Source organism: Miniopterus schreibersii, assembly GCF_964146895.1.
Source record: "Miniopterus schreibersii genome assembly, chromosome: 6".
Classification (NCBI taxonomy): Eukaryota; Metazoa; Chordata; class Mammalia; order Chiroptera; family Miniopteridae; genus Miniopterus; species Miniopterus schreibersii.
The window spans coordinates 12,615,771-12,634,996 of NC_138107.1; the positions used below are offsets into that span (position 1 = coordinate 12,615,771).

The window sequence follows — 19,226 nt, forward strand, 5'->3', positions numbered from 1 at the left end:
CAAGACCTCAAGGCTGTGGTCAGTGTAACAGGAGGCAGAGGCACAGAGCCAGGCTGGGGAAGGGAGGTCTGACTATACCGGGGGCTGGGGGGTCGACAAGGGGACTCAGAGTGGTCCCTCCCCTGAGGATCTGGCTTCAAAAAGGAGACAGGACTCAGAGGCCCAAAGCAATCAGACCCAGGAGACAGCTCTTGCCTGGGTAGATGCAAAGCTGTAGGTTCTAAAATGTGGTCTGGGGACCAGCAGCATCAGCATCACCTGAGAACTTGTCAGAAATGCAAATCCCAGACCTATGCATTCCAGATCCACTTTCGATCAGAAGCCCTGGGGGTGGGCCCAGCAAGCTGTGTTTTAACAATTCCTCCTGGTGATTCTGATGCCCATTCAAATGTGAGAACCATTGTCTTAGAGAAAGGGCATCAGGATTATTGGGGGATTTTAAAAAAAATATTAATGCCTCTCCCAAGACTCAGAAGCAATGGTATTTTTTAAGAGCTCCCAGGCGATCATAATATCCAGCCAGGGCCACAGTCGAATACAGCAGACCCTGGATCTCCTGGGAAGTAATTGTGCCTTGATGGACAAAGGATTTGGATTGGGAGGGGACCCCAGGACAGGGTGCCAGGAGAGGGAACCGGCATGAACAAGGGCTGGGAGAAGGGACTATGGACGATGGGTTTCTGGAGTCTGTTGGGATTCCTGGACTAATCTTCATGGCATCACATTTTACTCTGGGACCTCTGCTGTGTGGATAAGAGCCAACAAGGAGGCCTGCCCCCGAGAAAGCTGGAAAAGGATGGGGACTGCCAGACCCCATTTCTCCTTCTCCTTATGCCCACACTGAAGAGCCAGGAAAGAATACTGGTATCAACTTTGCCTCTTGCTTCTGCCCCTCTGAGCTGCCCTGTGCCCTTACCCACTGCCCCATGCCCCCACAGCGAAGCACTTCCTTTGGGCATGATAAGTCCCAGACCCCGCTCTGTCACTGGGATTGTAGCTCTACCTTCAGTGACACAGCAGCCAAGGGGATCTGTGTCTCTGGTGTAGAGTGGAGGAGGGGCAGGCAGCAGCAGCACAGGGGAGAACCACGGGTCAGGAGTGGGTAGTAAGGGACAGGCCAGATGCCACCCAAGGAATCCCAAGGGATAGGCAGGACAGGGATGGTGGAGATGTTGCAGGCACTGCCAAGTCTCCTATGCTAGTCTGTTAAAAGTAGAGACCAGGTTGGGTGTGGTGCAATAGGGAGTGGTGGAGACTGTGGCCATGGAGTCTGCAAAGTCATGTAAGGCATTTCATTTGCAGATGTTAGATGCACAGGGGGCTATTTGCAACCCATAGATCATTATTTCTTCCCTAGAGCTCTCTATGCCTCTATTTCCTTACTTGAAAAATGAGAAATAAAGAAACAAATGAGTTATAAGAGTTAATGATGATAATAACTAACATTTTGTTTAGCATGGCACTATTCTGAGTCCTGTACGCGCAGCGTGAACATACTTAGCCCTTACTACAGCACTATTAGGTAGCTGCTGCTGTAATCCTCACTGTTTAGGTATGGAAATGGAAGCACAGTGGGGTTAAGCAGCTTGCTCAGGGTCACACAGCTAGTAAGTGGCAGAGCTATAATTCCAAGCCAGGAAGCCTGGCCCCAGAGCCCATGCTCTCAACAACCCCTGCCTAGGTTACACTTGGTCTACTGCTCCTTACATAGCTGTGGCTCACTTCAGCAGGGCCAGCCTCTGGCTAAAGTTCTACTGAGTGGCAGGCAGCAGTCCCCCACACCCCCTTCTGAAGCCTCTCCTGTTCTGGGGCCTCTGCCAGGGACCTGTAAGAGGTTCGCATTAGAGGGGATGCAACAGATGGTTTAGGGTCCACGACTACGAGGAGCAGGGCCCTGCCCCAGCCACACAGCCTGTGAGAGGCAGGGTTGGGCCTCCGTGTTCTCATGACTCTTGCTGTTGTCTCATGCTCACCCAGTAGTCCCCACAGGCTTTTCTCCATTATCTGATCAAACAAGTGCCTACTGAGTTCAGCTTCACTGTACATAGTCTGTGGTTTCCAAGGAGACCCAGGAAGCCTTGTCTGAACTCAGGGCAGTCAAGGGAATTCTTGGCAGGGGTCTTTTGATCACCTGTAACAGCAACTCAGAGAAGCACCCAAGACACAGGTGTGGTCCTGGGGCACTGGCTCATCAAGTCCCACCCATGCTCAGAGCAGGAAACCTGGGGGGAGGGGGGGGGAAGATTCCCAGACCACCACACCCCTACCTTTTAAGAGAGAACTTCAGGAAACCGTGAAGTGGTCCTTAAGGATTCAGAACATGGATTTTGGAGTCATTTGGGCCTTGGTTAGAATCCCCACCACTTCTAGGCTGTGTAACTTCAGGCAACTTACTTAACTTTTCTGAGTCAGTATAATGAAAATAATAATGCCTACCTCATTCTAAAGAGTAAAAACACAATAAATGTTGGCAACTATTGTTTATAACTAAGTTTTATTATAATATTGTTCTATTATAGCATAAAGAGAAGATTCTATTAATATATTGTGTTGTCAGTCTCACACACATGCATATACAAATTCATCTATACATACATGCTTAGATACCTCTAATCTCATAATCACACACACAAAAACACCTATCAATTCCATCAATTACACCCCACACTGATACCCAGAGCAACACCATGGACTCACCAGGCAAAGTTCCTCGTGAATCTTCACAACAACCCATGAGGTGTGTGCATTTTGATCTCTTTTCAGATGGGGACACACACATTACATACATCAACACTGCATCCTGAGATATGGGCACTTCTCAACTCAATTTCCATGGTCATCTCCAGGGCAGCCCCAAGCTGGGCCCCAAGTGCTGACTGCCCTCCATCCACAGGACAAAGGCCCAACCTGGCTTTCATGCCAGCTGTGGTTGGGGAAACCCCTGCTGCCGGCAGAAACCAAGTTGACTTTGAAAAGGAAGACAGAAGTCAGGGGTAGCTGGGCCACTCCCTGTGGGGGCAGGTGCTAAGTAACTCTATAAAATCTGGCTAATGATGCAATTACAGCCATAAACAGAGCCCCAGGAGGGATCAGGGCCAGAAGCCAGACCCTCAAAGGGCAGCCAGGCCTGAGGGGTGGGAGGCTCCTCCTACCTACTTTCCAACAGAGAGACTGAAAGGGGGTCCTGACCAGCCATGGGGATGGGCACTGAGTATCTCCACTATTTCAGGACCCTACATGGGCTCCTGCCTGGCCTGGCCCAGTCCCTGCCCACCTCTGTCACCACGCCATCAGCCCTCAGAAGCCAGCTGGCTTGCTCTGGATTCAGTGCTCACCTGAGGAGATGTCCCCTGCCCCAAGTCCTGCATCCTTTCCATGGGACCTAGAACCAGACCAGGGTTCCCATTTGGCTTCACCTCACTGAGCTAAGGCAAAATAGCACTGCAGCTGTAACAGGCCTTATACACTGTAAGCAACACTGGCTCCCTTGGGGAGCAGAAGAGAGTCACCCCAGACAGCCCTTCGTTTGCACTCTGGTTCCTGCTCTCCTGTCCCAGCCAGCCAGGAGGCAGGCAGAAAGAAAGGGGCCAAGTCAGCTGCTATTTTTCTCACAGCTGGGGAAACTGAGGCACAGGACAAGCATACCAGCAGACTACCAGGCTGGACTCTCAAGATGCCCGCCGTTCCCCTTCCAGTGCCTCTATTATAGACACCTTTAACTATTGCTGCTGTCTCTTCCCCAGACTGTGATCTCCCTGCGGGCAGGCTAGGAGCTGTCTCCCAGAGGGCACAGAGAAGGCCTCAGAGGGTACAGGCCAAGGTGCCAGGAGCTGCATTCAGATCTGTGCACACCGGCATCTAGTGGCCCTAGAGGAAACCCGGTGGAATTTCGGCCAGCTCAAGTGCAAGGGCCTGAGTCTGCATCCCAGAGGTGTCACTGGAGGCTGCGCTAGCCTTGTCCCCCTCCCTGCTCCACTAAGCACCCCCTCACCTGAGGGGAGGGGGCTGGGCGGTAACTGACACTTGCCCAGCAAACGAACTCGAAGCCAAAGCCCTGCGCTCAAGTTTTAGTCCAGAAACTGCCCACGCAGAACCATCCCCAGAACAGACAGGCGAGAAGACCACGGCTGGAGTGGACGGGGGTCCGGCAAGGACTCAGTGGTGAGGGGCTGGCAGCGAACCGGGAGGGGTAGCCCCGGGCAGCGCGGGGGCCCAGCCTCCTCCCCCTGGGCGCGAGGCTGGGGTGCGCCAGGCGGCTGCGGCGCGAACCTGCTCTCGCAACCAGAAGCAGCTTGGGGCGGCCGCGCGTGAAGCCAGAATCCGGGCGGGGAGGGGGCCGAGGGGGGGGCCGAGCTGGCGCCCGCTCCCTTCCGGGAGGCGAGCGCGGGCTCTGCCGCCGAATAGCTGTCCCGCGTAAGGGGAGGGGGACGAGTGCGCGCGGACTGGGGGGCGGGACAGCCTGGGGTTGGGTGGCGAGGACCCGCGGAATAGGGGGAAGGGGGTGTGTTTTCCGGGATTCCGGACGGAGACGGTGTGGAGGAGGGGGCCGGCACATGGGGGACGGGTACATGGCTGGAAACTCCCGGGAAAACAGAAAGAGGGGCGCGCGGAGGGTAAGCTCTGGGGTTGGGATTCCCTAAGGTCGTGGAATAATGCAAGGGGGAGAAAAAGACTGCGCTCAGGGGTACCAGGGGACTCGAGCAGGAGAGGCTTCTTCAAGAGGCGGAGGGGGAGGAAGGGACGGGAAGGGAGGGAGGGAGGGGGGATGGTTCTTCCACCCGTCCCCCCCCCCCCACACACACACCCTCGGCAGCCCAGCCCCCGGGGCGGGGCGCCGCTCCGTCCCTCCCACTCCCCCAGACCATCCCGGCAGGGCCTGGCCGGGCGGGACTCGGCCCCCGCACACCTCCCCTACCTCCGGCGCCCTCCCCCGCGCCACCCGCCCCCACCGCGTCCGGTGAAGAAGTGGGCGCAGGGCCCACACGTCCCTCAAACTTCTTGCAAGTTCACTCCCACTCCTCCCGCCCCTTCAGACTCCCAGCTCCCGGGCCGGGAAGGCCCATGCCCGCCCCGGCCCCTCCCGCCTGGTTACATAAGGTCGCAGAGAAGCCGCCCCCGGCCCGGGCCTGAAGGGAGGGGCCGCACGGGTTCTCCGGATCGACGGGCAACACCGCTCGGGCCATGTGCCGGGCGGTCCGGGCTAGACGGTCAGCCCGGCCGGTGGCGGCGCGGCGCACACCGGCCCGCTCCCCTCTCCAGCCCGCACTCCCACCCACCCACCCACCTGTCTCCCGGACCCACCGGATGGGGGTGGGAGAGTCTGGGCCGGGGGTTCCAGGCCCTCCGCGCACCCCTTACCCCCCAGCCCCGCTCACCTAGCTCTGAAGGTCAATCCGTCCGCCGCCCGCGCCCTGGGTCTCCGGCAACTTGTCCTAAGTTCAGGTGTCCGGCCCGCAAGCTGCGCCTGCCAGCCCCTCCCGAGTTCCTCCGGCTCGGCGCCACCAGGGAGGCCCCCCCGGTCCGCCCTCCCCGCCGCCGTCGGCGCCGCCGCCGCTCCCTACGTCTAGCCAGCGGCTGCTGCCTCCGCTGTCACCGAGCCCCGCGCCGGGCGCCCCAGCTCCCGCTGTCACTCCGCACCCACTTCCCCCGGCGCCCGGCAGAGGGCAGCACCCGCCCCGCGGCCCCGCCCCGTCCTGCCCTGCCCCCGTCTGTCTGCCGCGGTGCCCGCTGGGAAACGTAGTTTCCGCAGCGGCTGGAGCAGGCACGCCGGGGTTTGTAGTCCCACTCTGTGGGCCAAAGGCTGTTATACAGGGACTTGTTTCTGCTCCTTTTGCAAGTTTTCCTTCTCTCCTCAGTCAGTGATGTCCCGAACCGGAGCGCATTACTATACACTGTGGCCTGTCTGACCCCAAGGAGAGGCACACAGCAGGCTGTCTTTCCCAGATTCTGGGAAACACGTAGGGTCCCAGGTGGTGTGCTGTTGCCATAGGAACTCCTCGGGCAACCTCAGTTTGCCACCTGATTTGCAATTGGGTAATGGGCCCGCTCTTTTACCCCTGACCCTGAGCGTAAGGGACAAGGTTGCGGTCAGCCTGCTGAACAATAGGATGAAAGAAGTATGACTGGAATGAAGCTCACCTTCCCTCCCATTGTGAGTCTTGCATTATAGCCAGGCCCTCCCCACCTAGGTTTCTTCAGTCGGAGCTTTCTGATGCACTCAGAAATGTTCTGATCTATGCTGAGCCACCATCCTCTGCTTTCTCCCCTCCCCGTTCTCCCCCTCCTTCTCCTCCCCCCCTCTTCCACCCCCCTCCTGCTTCTCCCTTTGGGTCCTGCTAGGTGGCTCCTAGGGAGGGCAGGGATGAATCCAGAGGGACAAGGCCTCTTGTTCAGTTGGTTAGAGCAAGTGGGCTTGATTTCCACGTGATTTAAGTAGCTCTCCCTCTTGTCCACTGTTGAGGGCCTGCCCTTCTTCAAATACAGGCCCTGGGACATAGGTGTCTGGGTGAAAATATGATCAGCTTAACTCAGCTCAGACCTTCAGAAGCTCTCCTGGAAATAGGTTCTGGTGGCATCCGCCTCCTCCCTAGAGGACCCATGACTGTGACAAGTGCACGTAGGCATCCTAGGTATCCCGCATGCCTCAGGAAGCTCCCAGTGCAAACTTGATCCCAGATAAGGAGGTGGATTTGGATTCGTTGGACTCCCTGGCCACACTGCTAGTGGACATGCATGGGGACCTGCATGGGTAATTCTGGTGTTAGTTTGGTTAGTTAGGTCCGCAGAGTATTTGGGGTTGTCAGAGTAGGGTTCCTTTTCCTTTCACAGCAGAATGCCCTGTCTTGATGCCACTACCACTGTCCTCCTTCTCCAGGGAAGAGCTGTGAAGGGTACAGGGCCCATCCACAAGCCCTACCCTATGCCCCATTTCTCTTAGAATCTCAGTGACCCACCCAGAAACCTCGAAGCAACTAAGGGACAGCATGGTTCAGCAGGAGCGAATTTGCCCGATTCTCATGCCCACTCCTTGAGACCAAGCGCTGCCTTACGGGGCCCAGCTGCCCTCTAAAAACAACAGGCTGACCAGCGTGGGAAAGAACTGTTTATTATCAGAAAAAGTCCAGAGTCCAGAAAAGAAAGGCTGAATCCAGAGAAGCACAGAGAGAACCCCCTGCAGCGCGGGGGGCCGAGAGAAAGAGGGGAGCCCAGGTGTCCGGGCGCTGCGTCTAGGCGGCAGTGGCAAAGCCCACCCTGTTGTTGCCCATGTCGTAGACGGAATAGTAGGACCTGAGGAAGACGTCCCCGAGGATCCACAGGGGCTGGCCGTTCTGGGAAGGCAGGTAGGTGGGCTCCACCCCCACGGTGCAGTAGCCATTGTTCTGCCCAAGACAAAAGTACAGCCTCATTCATTTCACTCACACATGGATGGGGCACAGCTCAGCCCTGAGCCCCTGGCCAGGGGTGTGCAGGCACAGAAATGAGTGCACCAGGGTCTCTGCCCTTGAGGGCCCAGGCCAACTGAGCTTCCAGAGCAGAGACGATGGGAGAAACTTCTAGAATGGGGAATTTGGGCTGTAGTGGCCCTCTGCAGGGACTCCTCTCTTCATGCCCCCCCCCCCCGCCTCCTGCTCCCAATTTAGAGCAGGTCGGCCTGGTGGTCAAGTGTTGGAGGAAGACCAACTTGGATCCAAACCTTAGTTTCACCCTGACTTGCTGTGTAGCCTTGGGTGTGTTACTTAACCTCTCTGAATCTTCCAGTGTTCACTTGTAAAATAGAAATTAGTATCTCCCTCATTGAATATTGGGTCACTTAAGTGGGATAGTGTATACAAAGTGCTTCGCACAGTGGGTGACCCTCGTAGGTGTGCAACAGAGAACCCAGTGTCTCTCCCCACTAATTTATAATAATAATTAATAACAGATGATACTCTTCACAGCATCGTTCCAGAGAAGGGAGTTAGAATCAGTGAGTGGGGAAACTAAGTCAGTGCTACAGGAAGCCTGGAAATGGCACAGGGTAAGGAGCCAGCGTGTCTGCCTCCCCAAGCCTTCTTCCCACCCCAGTCCTGTCCCTGCTGGCTCAGCCTGCAGGGACCAGCACTTACGTTGAGGATGTAGGATGAGGGCGGCAGAGGGAACTGCACCCCATTGATGACGAAGCTGAAGGTGGGCAGGTTCTGGATGCTGTTACAGTTCACGACAAACTGCAGAGAGAGGAGCAGGGCCCAGGTCGTCTCATCTGCCACCTGAGAGTACTACCAACCCTGCCGCCTCAGCCCCTCTGGCCCCAGGCCTCGGTCCCGAGCCTGCGTTTGCTCTGGAGGCAGCAGCACCAAGGGAAAGTCCTGTGTCAGTACTGCTGGCATTACTCACAGGGACTCCCGAACAGAGGTGGGATTTGGGGAGACCTGAGCATCTCCCCCACCCCAAAACATTTACTTTTGCCTGAATTTCCCCTCACGACAGATTGAATCTGAGCCTCACCTCTGCAGCTGTCTTTTGAAAACAAACAGGTCTGTTGAAAGAGTAGCCCGTCGGTCCCCCAAAGGTAGTGGGAATGCATGACTTAGGTAAACCCTTTGCTGGGCCCCGGACAGAGGGGGAGAAGGGGGCCTGGCCCCATGGAGGTGAGGGACATGTGGGTTAAAAAGTTATCCCTTCCTGGCCACCATGGCTCAGCGGTTGAGCATTGACCTAGGATCCAGGAGATCGAGGTTCCATTCCCGGTCAGGGCGCATGCCGGGGTTTCGGGCTCCATCCCCATCAGGGGGCGTGCAGGAGGCAGCTGATCAATGACTCATCATTGATGTTTCTCTCTCTCTCTCCCTCTCCCTTCCTCTCTCTGAAATCAATAAAGATATATTAAAAAAAAAAAAAAAAAGTTATCCTTTGCCCTGGCCGGGTGGCTCAGTTGGTTGGAGTGTCATCCTGTACACCAAAAGGTTGCAGGTTTGATTGCTGGTCAGGGCACATACCTAGGTTGCCAGTTCGATCCCCAGTTGGGGCACATACAGGAGGCAACTGATCGATGTTTCTCTCTCATATTGATATTTCTCTCTCTCCCCCCTTCCATCCCTCCCTCCCTTCCCCTCTTTCTAAAACTCAATAAGAACATATCCTTGGGTGAGGATTTTTTTTAAAAAGTTCTCCCGTGTTGCTCACCAGCATGGCTCCACTTTCCAGTTACTTCCTCTTACTTCAAAGTCCGGCAAGTGTTCAGCCTGCCTCCTGTGAGGAGCTGAGGCTCAGGAGAAATTCTGCCCAGTGGGAACCCTCACAGCTCCTCAGCACAAGCCTCTGCCTCCCTGAATCAGGCTCCAGGCCCCTGCCCCAGTCATCCCAGGGTCCCCGACCTCCAATGCCTTGGGAGGCTGGAAGTACAGAGGCCAAGAATCAGGCTATTCCTGGACTCCCAGGAGAAACCACAACTGCCTCCTTCTGGCCTTGCCCAGGGAAAGGACACCTCCACCAGACACACCTGTCCGTACTGGTCCTCCTGGGCCCCTGTGGCCTGCAGAAGAGCACTCATGTACTGCTGGGGCACGGTGAGCAGAGATGTGCCTGTGTCCACGATGGCCTGGCAGCCCTGGGAGCACCAGCCGGTGGCCTGGCCACCAATGAGGAACCTGAATGAGGAGAGGAGAGGAGCGACCTCAGCTCCCCCAGCTCAGGGCAGCTAGGGGTGAGCTTTCCCCACCTCTGGGGGACTAACAGCCGCAGAAGCAAGGTGCAACCCAGGAAGGTCAATCCAGTCATCCCCCTGCTTCACACCACACCGCAGTCTACTGAAGGCCACCTAAACCTATCAGAATCTATTCCGAGGAATCTATTCCGAGGAAGGTTCTAGAAACACTGACAGCTAGGGCTACTGATTTGTTGTAAGTACTTTGAGCTAATTAGCTCCCCACCAACCACCAAACATCCCAGTTTCTAACCTGTAAACCCACAGGATTGGACGACAGGGTCTAAAATGTTTTGGATTCCAAATCCTGTCCCTTCCTATGTTGGCCCCATCCAACTCCTCTTCTCCAGGCCAAGCTGGGCCTTGAAACTCCAGCAGAGGGCTGCTGTGGCTTTGTGGGGTCAGGCCTGAAGGAGGGGTCCTCTGTACCCATCCTAGCAGTACGTGTGTGTGTGTGTGTGTGTGTGTGTGTGTGTGTGTGTGACACGAAGTGCCTCAAAGCTGGCTGCAAGAAGTGCCCACCTTCCCAGGCCCCACCACAAACTCACTCCTCAATGCCAATCTGCCAGTAGAGCTCCTGGGTGACAGGAGCCCAGTAGATCTGCCCCTGGTACAGGCTGTTGTCCACACCGCCAAAGATGACTGCTCCTCCATTCTGGGAACCCTCCTGGCTGCAGGAGGCAAAGGGAAAGGCACATCAGGGAGTGGCTGTGGGAAAGGACTTCCCTGTGGAGCAGTCACCCTCAGAGGGTCCTGCCCTGGCTCTGGGCTGGGGCTCCCCGAGGGCAGGGGCTATGTCTCTCCCTTAGACTGGGGCTCCCAGTCTGGGCCCCTCAGAATTCCAAGTGCCTCAGGCTCCTGAATAATTCTGCCCCACAAAGCCCTGCCTCTAAGGAAGCCGCTGGTGTGTGCCCCTGCCCCCTCCCCAACTCCGTTCACTCTCCCTTCCATTTCATGACCTGGTGGAGCCTTACACAGGCCGAGCTTGCTATTTTCTGCAGGGATTGAAGGGAAGGAGGGCCTGCTGGAGGGGAGGGGAGAATGTTTGTTTGAGAGGCCTCCCCTGGTAGCTGAACTTGAGCTTGGAACTCAGGGAAGCTCCTAACGGCTAAACTCAGATCATTGTAACAGAGGTAGCGAGTAAATGAGCAGCCTTAGTAACAGGGTCGTGTTGTTGAAAGTCAGATCCCAGCGATTAAGCTCTAGCTAGTAGACGCTCTCTCTACAAGGTGGTCAGCTAAGTCGGAGAGGAAAGAAGGAAAATCGGTTTCAAGCCTCGCACCCACTCCCACCGCCTGAATAACCTTGTTTGCTTGGGTTTGTGGAGTTAATGTTGGGCCTAGACCACACCCTGAACCTGGCTGTTGTTCCAGGACCCGGCTAGAACAACAGATCGAAGATGAAGCAATTGATCACTATACAAAAGAGGTGTCCAGGTAGTAGACCTCTGGGCCGACGGAAATGAGCTAACCCAGGCTCCGGGCAGCAGGTAAACGCAAGAGCTATTGAGAGTCAGCAGCAACACTCAAAGCAGAGCTGGGCCCAGGGCCAGAGGTGCCTGGGGCCAAGCGACTGCTGGGAGGCCTGTTATCCAGGCTGAAGGGGGGGCTGGGAGCTGGGGACCCCCAGGGGAGGCCTCACTTGCTGAGGTAGAAGCTGAAGACGGGGCTGGTGAGGGCGCCCTCCTGCAGCATGCCCTGCAGGGCTGTGGTGGCCCCATCCACGGCCAGGGCAGGGTAGGCCATGCCCATGATGCCATCAAACTGCGCGTAGACGAAATTGGTGCCCGGCTCGTTCTCACTCAGGCCAAACTCTTGGTTGGGGACCTGGATGTTCTGGACCTGGAGGGAGCACAGAGGACAGGAGGTGACAAGTGTAACTCCACCTGCCTTCCCCAGACATCCCCAGGGACCCCTCAAGGTTCGATCTTCACCCCTCCCTCACGTGTCCTCCTTTCCTTCTTGGCAGGTCTTGCAAGAGCCGCTTTCTCTTCTGAGTGCCCTTCCCTGACTGCAGACCCTGTCCCCCCAGGACAAGGTCACCACGGTGTCCTCAGGGTCCTTCGTGGGGGTTCAGTGAGTGAGTGAATGAGCCCTGATTGTACTGATTTCCCGTCCTGTCCAGCAGAGCACGAGGTGTTTTTTCCGTATTTGTCAGGGTCTCCGTCTAAATCTCCCAATCCGACTCTGAGGCCTGTGAGGTTAGAGTCAGAGCCCAGACCTGGGGTGGGAGTGGCAAGGGCATCACTCACAGTCATGGTGTCATAGCCGAAGAAGCCTGTGAGGCTGCCACTGCCGTACTGCAGGGAGAAGGCCTGCCCGTTGGTGGAGTAGGTGGAGGACTGGCTGGGGTTGAAGCGGCTGTGGCCGGCTGGGGGGGACAGGATGCAGGAAGTCAGGCTGGCCAGTGGGGGCTGCCCTGGCAAGGGGGGGCCTGTGCTCCCATCCTGGGGCCTCGGCACACCCTGCCACCCATCAGAGGGTGGCCTGCCCAGGTTCCAGGCGTTGGGAGGCCCATGGGAGCCGGCCAGTCTTGCCCCACAGCTCCCCCTGATTTACAGACTCTGGGGAGCCCTGGGACTGGGACCTCTATGTGGTCTCCCTGCCCCAGCAGATCCCAGAAAGCACTTATCATATGAGGGAAGGAGTGACTGACTCTAAGGGGCGGCCCTGCTTTCCCCGGCCCTCTCCAGGTCCACAAGCTGGCCATACTGGGATCCGGAGATCATGTAGAGTGGGGCCAACAGGGGACCCTCTGAGTCATAGGTTTGGGGACCCAAACCCCAAGGCTGTGGCAGAGACCATGCGGCCTTAAGAAAGTGAGCATTGGACAGGGACCATATCCCCTTGTGATCCCTTGTGCCTCGGAGACCCTCAGTGGGAACTTGGTAAAGAATGGAGCAGAGCAGGGGCCGGAGCAGGTGAAGGGGTAGGTATTGGTGAGTGGGGAAGGCAGAGGTGCGGTCAGCTCCACGACAGCCTCTTCCCTCTGGCCTGGGCATGACACATGCCCCTGGACAAGCCCCTGGTCCTCTCCAGGACTGAAGCTCTTTCCAGCAACCCCTGTGAAGACTGCCCTTCTCCAGAGGGCGTCGGTGCCCTCCCCTGCCCACCACCCTGCACTGCCCATCCCAGCACTCACTGCAGGCCTGGCTCTGGCAGTAAACAGAGGGCACCCACAGGTTGGAAGAGCCGGTATCAAAAAGGACCAGGAAGTTCTGTGGTGGGGTCCCGATGCTGATCTCACCAAAGTAGGCAGCCTGGAGGGCAGAGAGCAGGCTGTCAGCTCTAGAGGGATCCAGAGACTGGCAGGCCCAGCATCCTCCATGGGCAGAGCAGGGGAGGGACCAGCCCCTGCCCCACAGCCTGCACCAGAAGCAGGGGCCTGAGCCTTCCCTGCACACTTCCCCGGAACCCGTAGACCCTCAGCCCCCACAGCCCCTCAGCCCCCATAGACCCTCAGCCCCCACACACCCTCAGCCCCCATAGTCCCTCAGACCCTCAGCCCCCATAGACCCTCAGCCCCCACACACCCTCAGCCCCCATAGTCCTTCAGCCCCCACAGACCCTCAGCCCCCATAGACCCTCAGCCCCCACACACCCTCAGCCCGCACCTGGCCCGCTCGGCAGGGCCCCTCCCATGCTCTGCCCAGGGAATGAGGTCCAGGCTGGCAGGCCTGAGCAAAGGGAGCAGGGACGGGGGCTGCAGAGAGGAGGGGTGCAGCTCACTGCCCCTGGGAGGCTCAGGACTCACATCCATGTAGGCCATGGGCTCGTAGTCCACGCTGAAGTCACCAAACTTGTACTTCTGAGCAGGGTCGTACTTGTGGGTCCTCAGGAAGTCCTCCAGCACGCCCTTCTCCTTCATGGTTTCACGGATGGACTTGAGCTTCTTCAGGGGGACTCTGCAGAAGATCTGTGTGTCAGGCAGGTCCTCCCTTCTTCCAGCACTGCCAAGCAGTCGCCCCAGCCTCCCCACCCCCCACCTCTAACTGTAGACCTCAGTCTCCCTGCCACTCTGTACCCGTGTCTGTCACTTGTGTGTGCCTGCGTTTTTCCCTTTCTCCGTTTCTGTTTCTCTCTGTCTCTCTGTCTCTTTCTCCCCCTGCTTCTCTCTTTCTTCCCCGCTCCTTCCCGTTCTTTCAAAACTCTTTTCAGGACCTGCTCCAAGTTTCGGGGAAATAATGGCCTCCACCCACGATGCTCCCTCCCCATCTCAAGGGTCCTCATCCCACCCTGGCCCTCTGCTCTCAAATATCCCATAAATTCCTCCCCAGGAAGGGGAGAGGGACTTCAGGCATTACCCTTTGCAGGATATGTGTGTGCATTTTTAAAAGGTTTAGAGATGGCAAATTCACCCCAAAGAAAATCCTCTCCTGCGGTAGCCCTTGGGTACCTGGCACCACTGAATGTGACAGGTTGTGGGTTCAGGGGAACAGCACTGGACTGGAACTGAGAAGACAGGGTCCTGGTGCTGCCCCTGTTGCTCAGTGTCTGGCCTGGGGCTCTTCCCTGGGGACAATGGGGAAATTGGCCTGGCGGTCTGGAGCCCAGATCAGCTCTAGAATTGGGATTTAAGGATTATGGGTTTCTTCCCATGTCACCCTGGGTATCGTCCCAGACCTGCTTGCTGCCCTGCCTGTGGAGCCTCTGCCTGACCACCCAGGCCACCAGCATTCCTGCTTCTTTCACTCCTTTCTAGTCTCAATCCCCATTCCCTCAGGACCTGAATTCTCCAGAAATTCTCTGCTATCCCCTTTCCCATTGAGCTGAGAGCTTCTCCAACCAGCCCTACAGAATTTGCATTTTAAAAGAAGTTTCTAAGGGAAGCCCCCTCGAATCGCCTAAGAATCACTCTAAGGGTGGAAGAGCAGGTCCTCGGCCCTCCTGACGTCCTGGGAGCCCTGCCCCTCACCTCTTTCCCTTGATGCCTCAGCATACAGAGATTTCAATACTGGTGTTTCTGCTTAGATGATTGTGTCATCTGCCAAGTCAGTGTGGGCCCTCAGGGAATGTTTTGCAAATGTCCTCCTATGCAGAGGTAATTCCATCTACTGGCAGGAGTCACCCCTCTTCTCTGTTTCAGGTCCGTCTCGTCACCATTTGACTGGAAGTTCCCTGAGGGCAAAGGCCCTGTCTCTACCCACCTGTGATTCCTGTCCTACCTGTCCCAACTGGCCGCAGAGCAAAAGCCACTGTCCTGTCCCTGGCAGCAAGTCTGGGGCAGAGGCAGGTGGGTGTCTGCTGGCCAGGCCAGGCCTCGCAGGGGTCCTGACTCCTCCTGCGTGCCAGGCCCCTGCCCCAGCAGCCAGGCCCCAAACTCACCTGATCACCTTGGCCTCCAGGAGCTGGAGGCAGAGCAAGGCCACCACTATCCACTTCATGATGCCGACTCCCAACTGGCCGCAGAGCAAAAGCCACTCAGAGTTGGGCACTTGCAGTCGAGTGAAGGCCTGAGCCCTCCTCGGTCCTTTATACCCCCCGGGATCCAGAGCAGTCCCGCCTCCCTGCCCTGGGCAAACATGACCTCCGTCCCTGGGGTACCTGGAGCTCCAGGTAGCAATTGCTTCTGTGTGTTTTCCCCCGCGAGGGTGGCCGCAAGGACTTTTCATCTTATTGACTTTTTAATACAAGTGTGGAGGCCAGGAGGTACCGGCGATAAGAGAGAACAGAGTTGGAGTGGCAACGATAACTTCTTGTCCAGGAACCAGAGGCGTGATGTGGGCGTTTGGGGAGGAAGGTAGGGCCGGAGTGGCGGCCTTGGGGTCCGCTGCTGCCTTTCTCACCCCAGCACTATCGACATTTTGGAACAAATAATTGTGTGTTGTGGGCATTGCCCTGTGCATTGTAGGATGTTTAGCAGCATCCCTGGCCTCTGCCCACCAGATGCCAGCGGCAGTCCTCCTGTTGTAGCAACCAAAAATGTCTCCAGGCATTGCCCCATGTCTCCTTAGGGGCCAAAATTATCGAGAAACATTGGTTTACAGGTGACCGGCTTGGGGACCTGACTCAAGTCCTGCTTCCCATCACCCGCAAGCCAGTGGTGACTGCAGTTAGGGGTGTCTGGGGGGTGACGGGGTCAGTGACTAGGGTAATGCTAGTGGTACCAGTGGGGTGAGAGTGTCCCGTGGTAGTGATGACCGTATCATTAGCACTGATGCAGGTGGTGGGCTGGGATGCCAGTGGCTGAAGTCAGAGCTCTTTGGGGCAGCTTGGGAGGCTTTCAAGGTCAAATGGGGCATTTGGAGAAATTCTCCTCATAATTCAGCAAGGTCTCACGAAACACCCATCGTGTAAGCTGAACTGGCTTCTGGCTGTGCCTCTTGAACTTTCTGGAACAGACTTCCTGCCCCAAGTCTGCTCTATCCTGTGCCTCTATCCTCATCTCCAGGTCCTACCCGCTTCCCAGCTACATGTTTCTCAATGCCTGAGGTGACCTGGAGCTGGCCCAGTGCCCATTAAGCCGGCACAGGAGAGTTCCCCATTTTGGGGTGAGTGGAAAAAAGTTCCCACACCAGTACCCTCTCTGACACCTGGTACCCTGCACTCAGGGCTCCAAATAGATTTGTTAGGCCCTCGAGCCCTAGGCAGAAGGCCAAGACCAGGCCTGCCAAACACCGATCTAACCCAGCCAGTGGGGGATTTTCCACTCTGGCCACCACCTCCCACTGCCCAGCCAGAGCCCTGGAGCCTACCCTGGCCCTATGGTGGGGGAGGGGAGGGAGGGAGGACATTAGAGGTCTGCCCAGGCCTGGCCTGATTGTGTCTCAAGGCCAGATCAACCCCCCTTCCTCCCAGTAGTCCCCTGGGAAACTTTGGACTCTGGGGTTCAGTGCCTTCCTTGGGGTAGGGGATCTGCAGATTTGGAAGCACGGGCAAAAGAAAGTCATTGGATCCTTGGAATCTTGCCAAGACCTCTGACTATAGTAGAATCCATGGGATTCCCCCAAGTCTTTCCAGGCCTACTAGGCTCCCTAGCATGGGCCTCCAGAGACCTTTCCTTCCCTGGTAGGACCCTCAGAGTCTGATGGCTGCCTGGCTGATCTTCCCCAAACCCAGTGGGACCATATCCCTTCTGGGCGCCCCCACTGCGTCAGGCCAGGGCGTCTTGCCTGGCTGCCAGGCCTTGGGCGTCTGCAGCGCCTGCCTACCCAACCTGATCTGACAGCTCCATCAGTTTCCTCAGCATCCCCCTTCATCCCCAATCCTGCCCTGCCCCTCCACCATCCAGCCTCCCATACCTGGAGAGCCCACTTCTTTCCCTTCCCTTTGAACATGTCCAAACTCTGCCCACCCTTCAAGGCCTCACCTCCTAGAGCCAGGGATGTGCAGAGTCTGAGGACACACACCTTCGAAGGCATCTAGGGCCACCCCTACCAAGGTCAGGAGCCCCAGGGAGCCTGACGCACTGGTTCCCGACCAAGTTCATTGCTCTCCCCTTGGTACTGGATCTCACACTGTCTACGATCAGTCTACAGTGGTTTCCTGGGTGTGTTTCCTTTCTCCATAAACTGAAAACTCCCAGAGGGCAGAGACTGTAGCTTCCACCTCCCTGTGTCCAGCCCAGAGCTCAGGAAATCCTGAATAGTACATGGAGCCCATGAGATAGTTCCCAGTGGACCTTGGTCATATCTCCCACACCCCATTACCCCAGTGTTTGATTTCCACCCCACGCTCCACAGGGAACTAGTCAAAATCCAGGCCCTGGGACCCTCTCTTAGTGATGGTCTCCCAGGAAGAGGCATTTCTCATCGCCCTCTGGTTTCCTCTCCCTCTAAGCACCACCTGCTTCAAAACTCCTCAAAGGCCTCCCCGTGGCTAACTAAGTAAAATCTGAACTCAGCATCCTGGCCTTCATGACACGCTCAGCCTGACCCCTTCCTATGTTTCCATTCTCATCTTGCGCTACTAACCTCCAAACACTCATAGTGACCTCCTTGTTTCCTCCCGAGGCGGCCTGTTCTTTTCCAGCCTCCATGCCTTTATCCATGCTGCGCTCTCCATCCGGAACACCCTTCCCAAGCGTCTCCACCTGCAAGATCTTGTCCTCCTTCAAGGCCTACTACAAATGTCACAGTCTTCTCTACTGTGCCCCCCTACTCTCAGACTGGCCTTGATTGTGGATGACATTGCTTTTTCTCCCCTTATGTACTTATTTCATACCATCTTATATCCCAGTGACTTGCCCTAAAGTCTACCACTTGTACCTGAAAGAATAGGTCTCTTCCTGCACATGGCTCCTTAAACAGCTCATTCATCTTTCAGTGTCTACAAAAGTGACACTGGTTGCTGGGAATGTCTGAAGAAGAGATGGCAACTACGTAGCATGCACACTGCCACTGCTAATCCTTCACCCATGGCAGACATCACGGATCAAACATATCACTCTTTCCCATAGTGCCGAGACATGGCCTTAGGATCCTTCCCAATTTAGTGCTCCATGCAGACATTCTCAGTCAATCCTGAAAGGACAATCCCCAAGCCCTTTAATGGAGGGTGTCTTAAAATTCTGGATTCTAAGTTTTATTTAGAATTGTATACATACACAATTTTTTAAAAAATCAAGGCAACGTGAAACTGGAAGTATTTGTACCATTCTAAAGTATCTTCTAGCCCTTAATGTGCACACGTGGGTTTTAGCATAGCTGTAACCAGTGCTTAAATGCTCGTCACTTACGACGACACACACGTTTCCGTGCATTAAGATAAGCCTCAGTCTTATCGCTTGCGGTGGCCTTAGGTGCCCTATCATCCTGGTAGCGAGGGTTACTTAACCCTGTTCATTTGGGTGAATTCCAATTTCTCCTTACTATCAATAGCACTTGGGCCCATAAACTAAAAATCATCCAAAGGGAAGAGAGTAGTGAGTTCCTCGTCATCAGAGTCATTCAAGCAGAGGCTAAAGGAGCACCTTCTGAGGATATTGGTAGAGGGGTCTCTTGCAGCAGTTGTAAGACTGAGCCAAGGATCTGAGTTTCTCTGTTTTCTAACCCCTGAAATAAGCTCACAGAGCTAAAAGGCCTCAGCTCTGGGGACAGGTGCTCTACAAACCTTGTCTTTGGCAGCTGTCTACATGAATTTTAGTTACAGCTTCAGCTCTTATGTTGGTTTTGTAGTTTTTTCCTTAAATTTTGTACATGTTTTATACTTACACTAAACCTACTGGGGACATACTGGACCAGTGGGTTTTTTCAAGTTCATGGATTTATGCCTTTTTTCCTTTTATTTAGATGTAATTTTTGACTTACAGAAAAGTTGCAAACATAGTACAGAGAGTTCCCGTATACCTTTTACCCAGAATCCCCTTGTTAAACCTCTTACATCATAACCGTAGTCCAGTGATCGACAAAACCCAGGGAATTAACCCTGATCTGCTACAAGTAACCAATCTATAGGCCTTATTTGAATTTCACCAGTTTTCCCACTAGCGTCCCTTTTGTGATTCAGGATCCAATCTAGGTTCCCACGTTGCTTTTAGTTTTCATGTCTTCTTAGTCTCTTCCAATCTGTTACAGTTTTCTTAGTTTTTCTTTGTCTTTTATGAC

General features: G+C 55.7%; 2 protein-coding genes across 3 annotated transcripts in view; both read right to left on the reverse strand.

The window, feature by feature from the left end:
• Positions 1-5,615, reverse strand: part of TFEB (transcription factor EB) — a 46,799-nt gene extending 41,184 nt beyond the window's left edge. The window contains exon 1 of the mRNA XM_081141355.1: positions 5,376-5,615. The gene's annotated coding sequence lies outside the window, so the exon portion shown is untranslated. The remainder of the gene's footprint in view (positions 1-5,375) is intronic.
• A 1,466-nt stretch (positions 5,616-7,081) lies between these two features.
• Positions 7,082-15,124, reverse strand: PGC (progastricsin). Of its 2 annotated transcripts, none has more exons than XM_081141358.1 (9): positions 15,007-15,124; positions 13,436-13,586; positions 12,824-12,941; positions 11,934-12,052; positions 11,324-11,523; positions 10,231-10,353; positions 9,479-9,626; positions 8,106-8,204; positions 7,082-7,379 (listed from the first exon to the last, which is right to left on the reverse strand). In XM_081141358.1, exons 1-9 carry the CDS (start codon positions 15,063-15,065, stop codon positions 7,227-7,229), a joined length of 1,170 nt encoding a protein of 389 aa, XP_080997484.1. In that variant the 5' UTR covers positions 15,066-15,124; the 3' UTR covers positions 7,082-7,226. The 2 variants fall into 2 exon arrangements, with proteins under 2 accessions (XP_080997484.1, XP_080997485.1); XM_081141359.1 differs by lacking the exon at positions 15,007-15,124 and adding an exon at positions 13,706-13,778.
• Between the last annotated feature and the right edge of the window lie 4,102 nt (positions 15,125-19,226).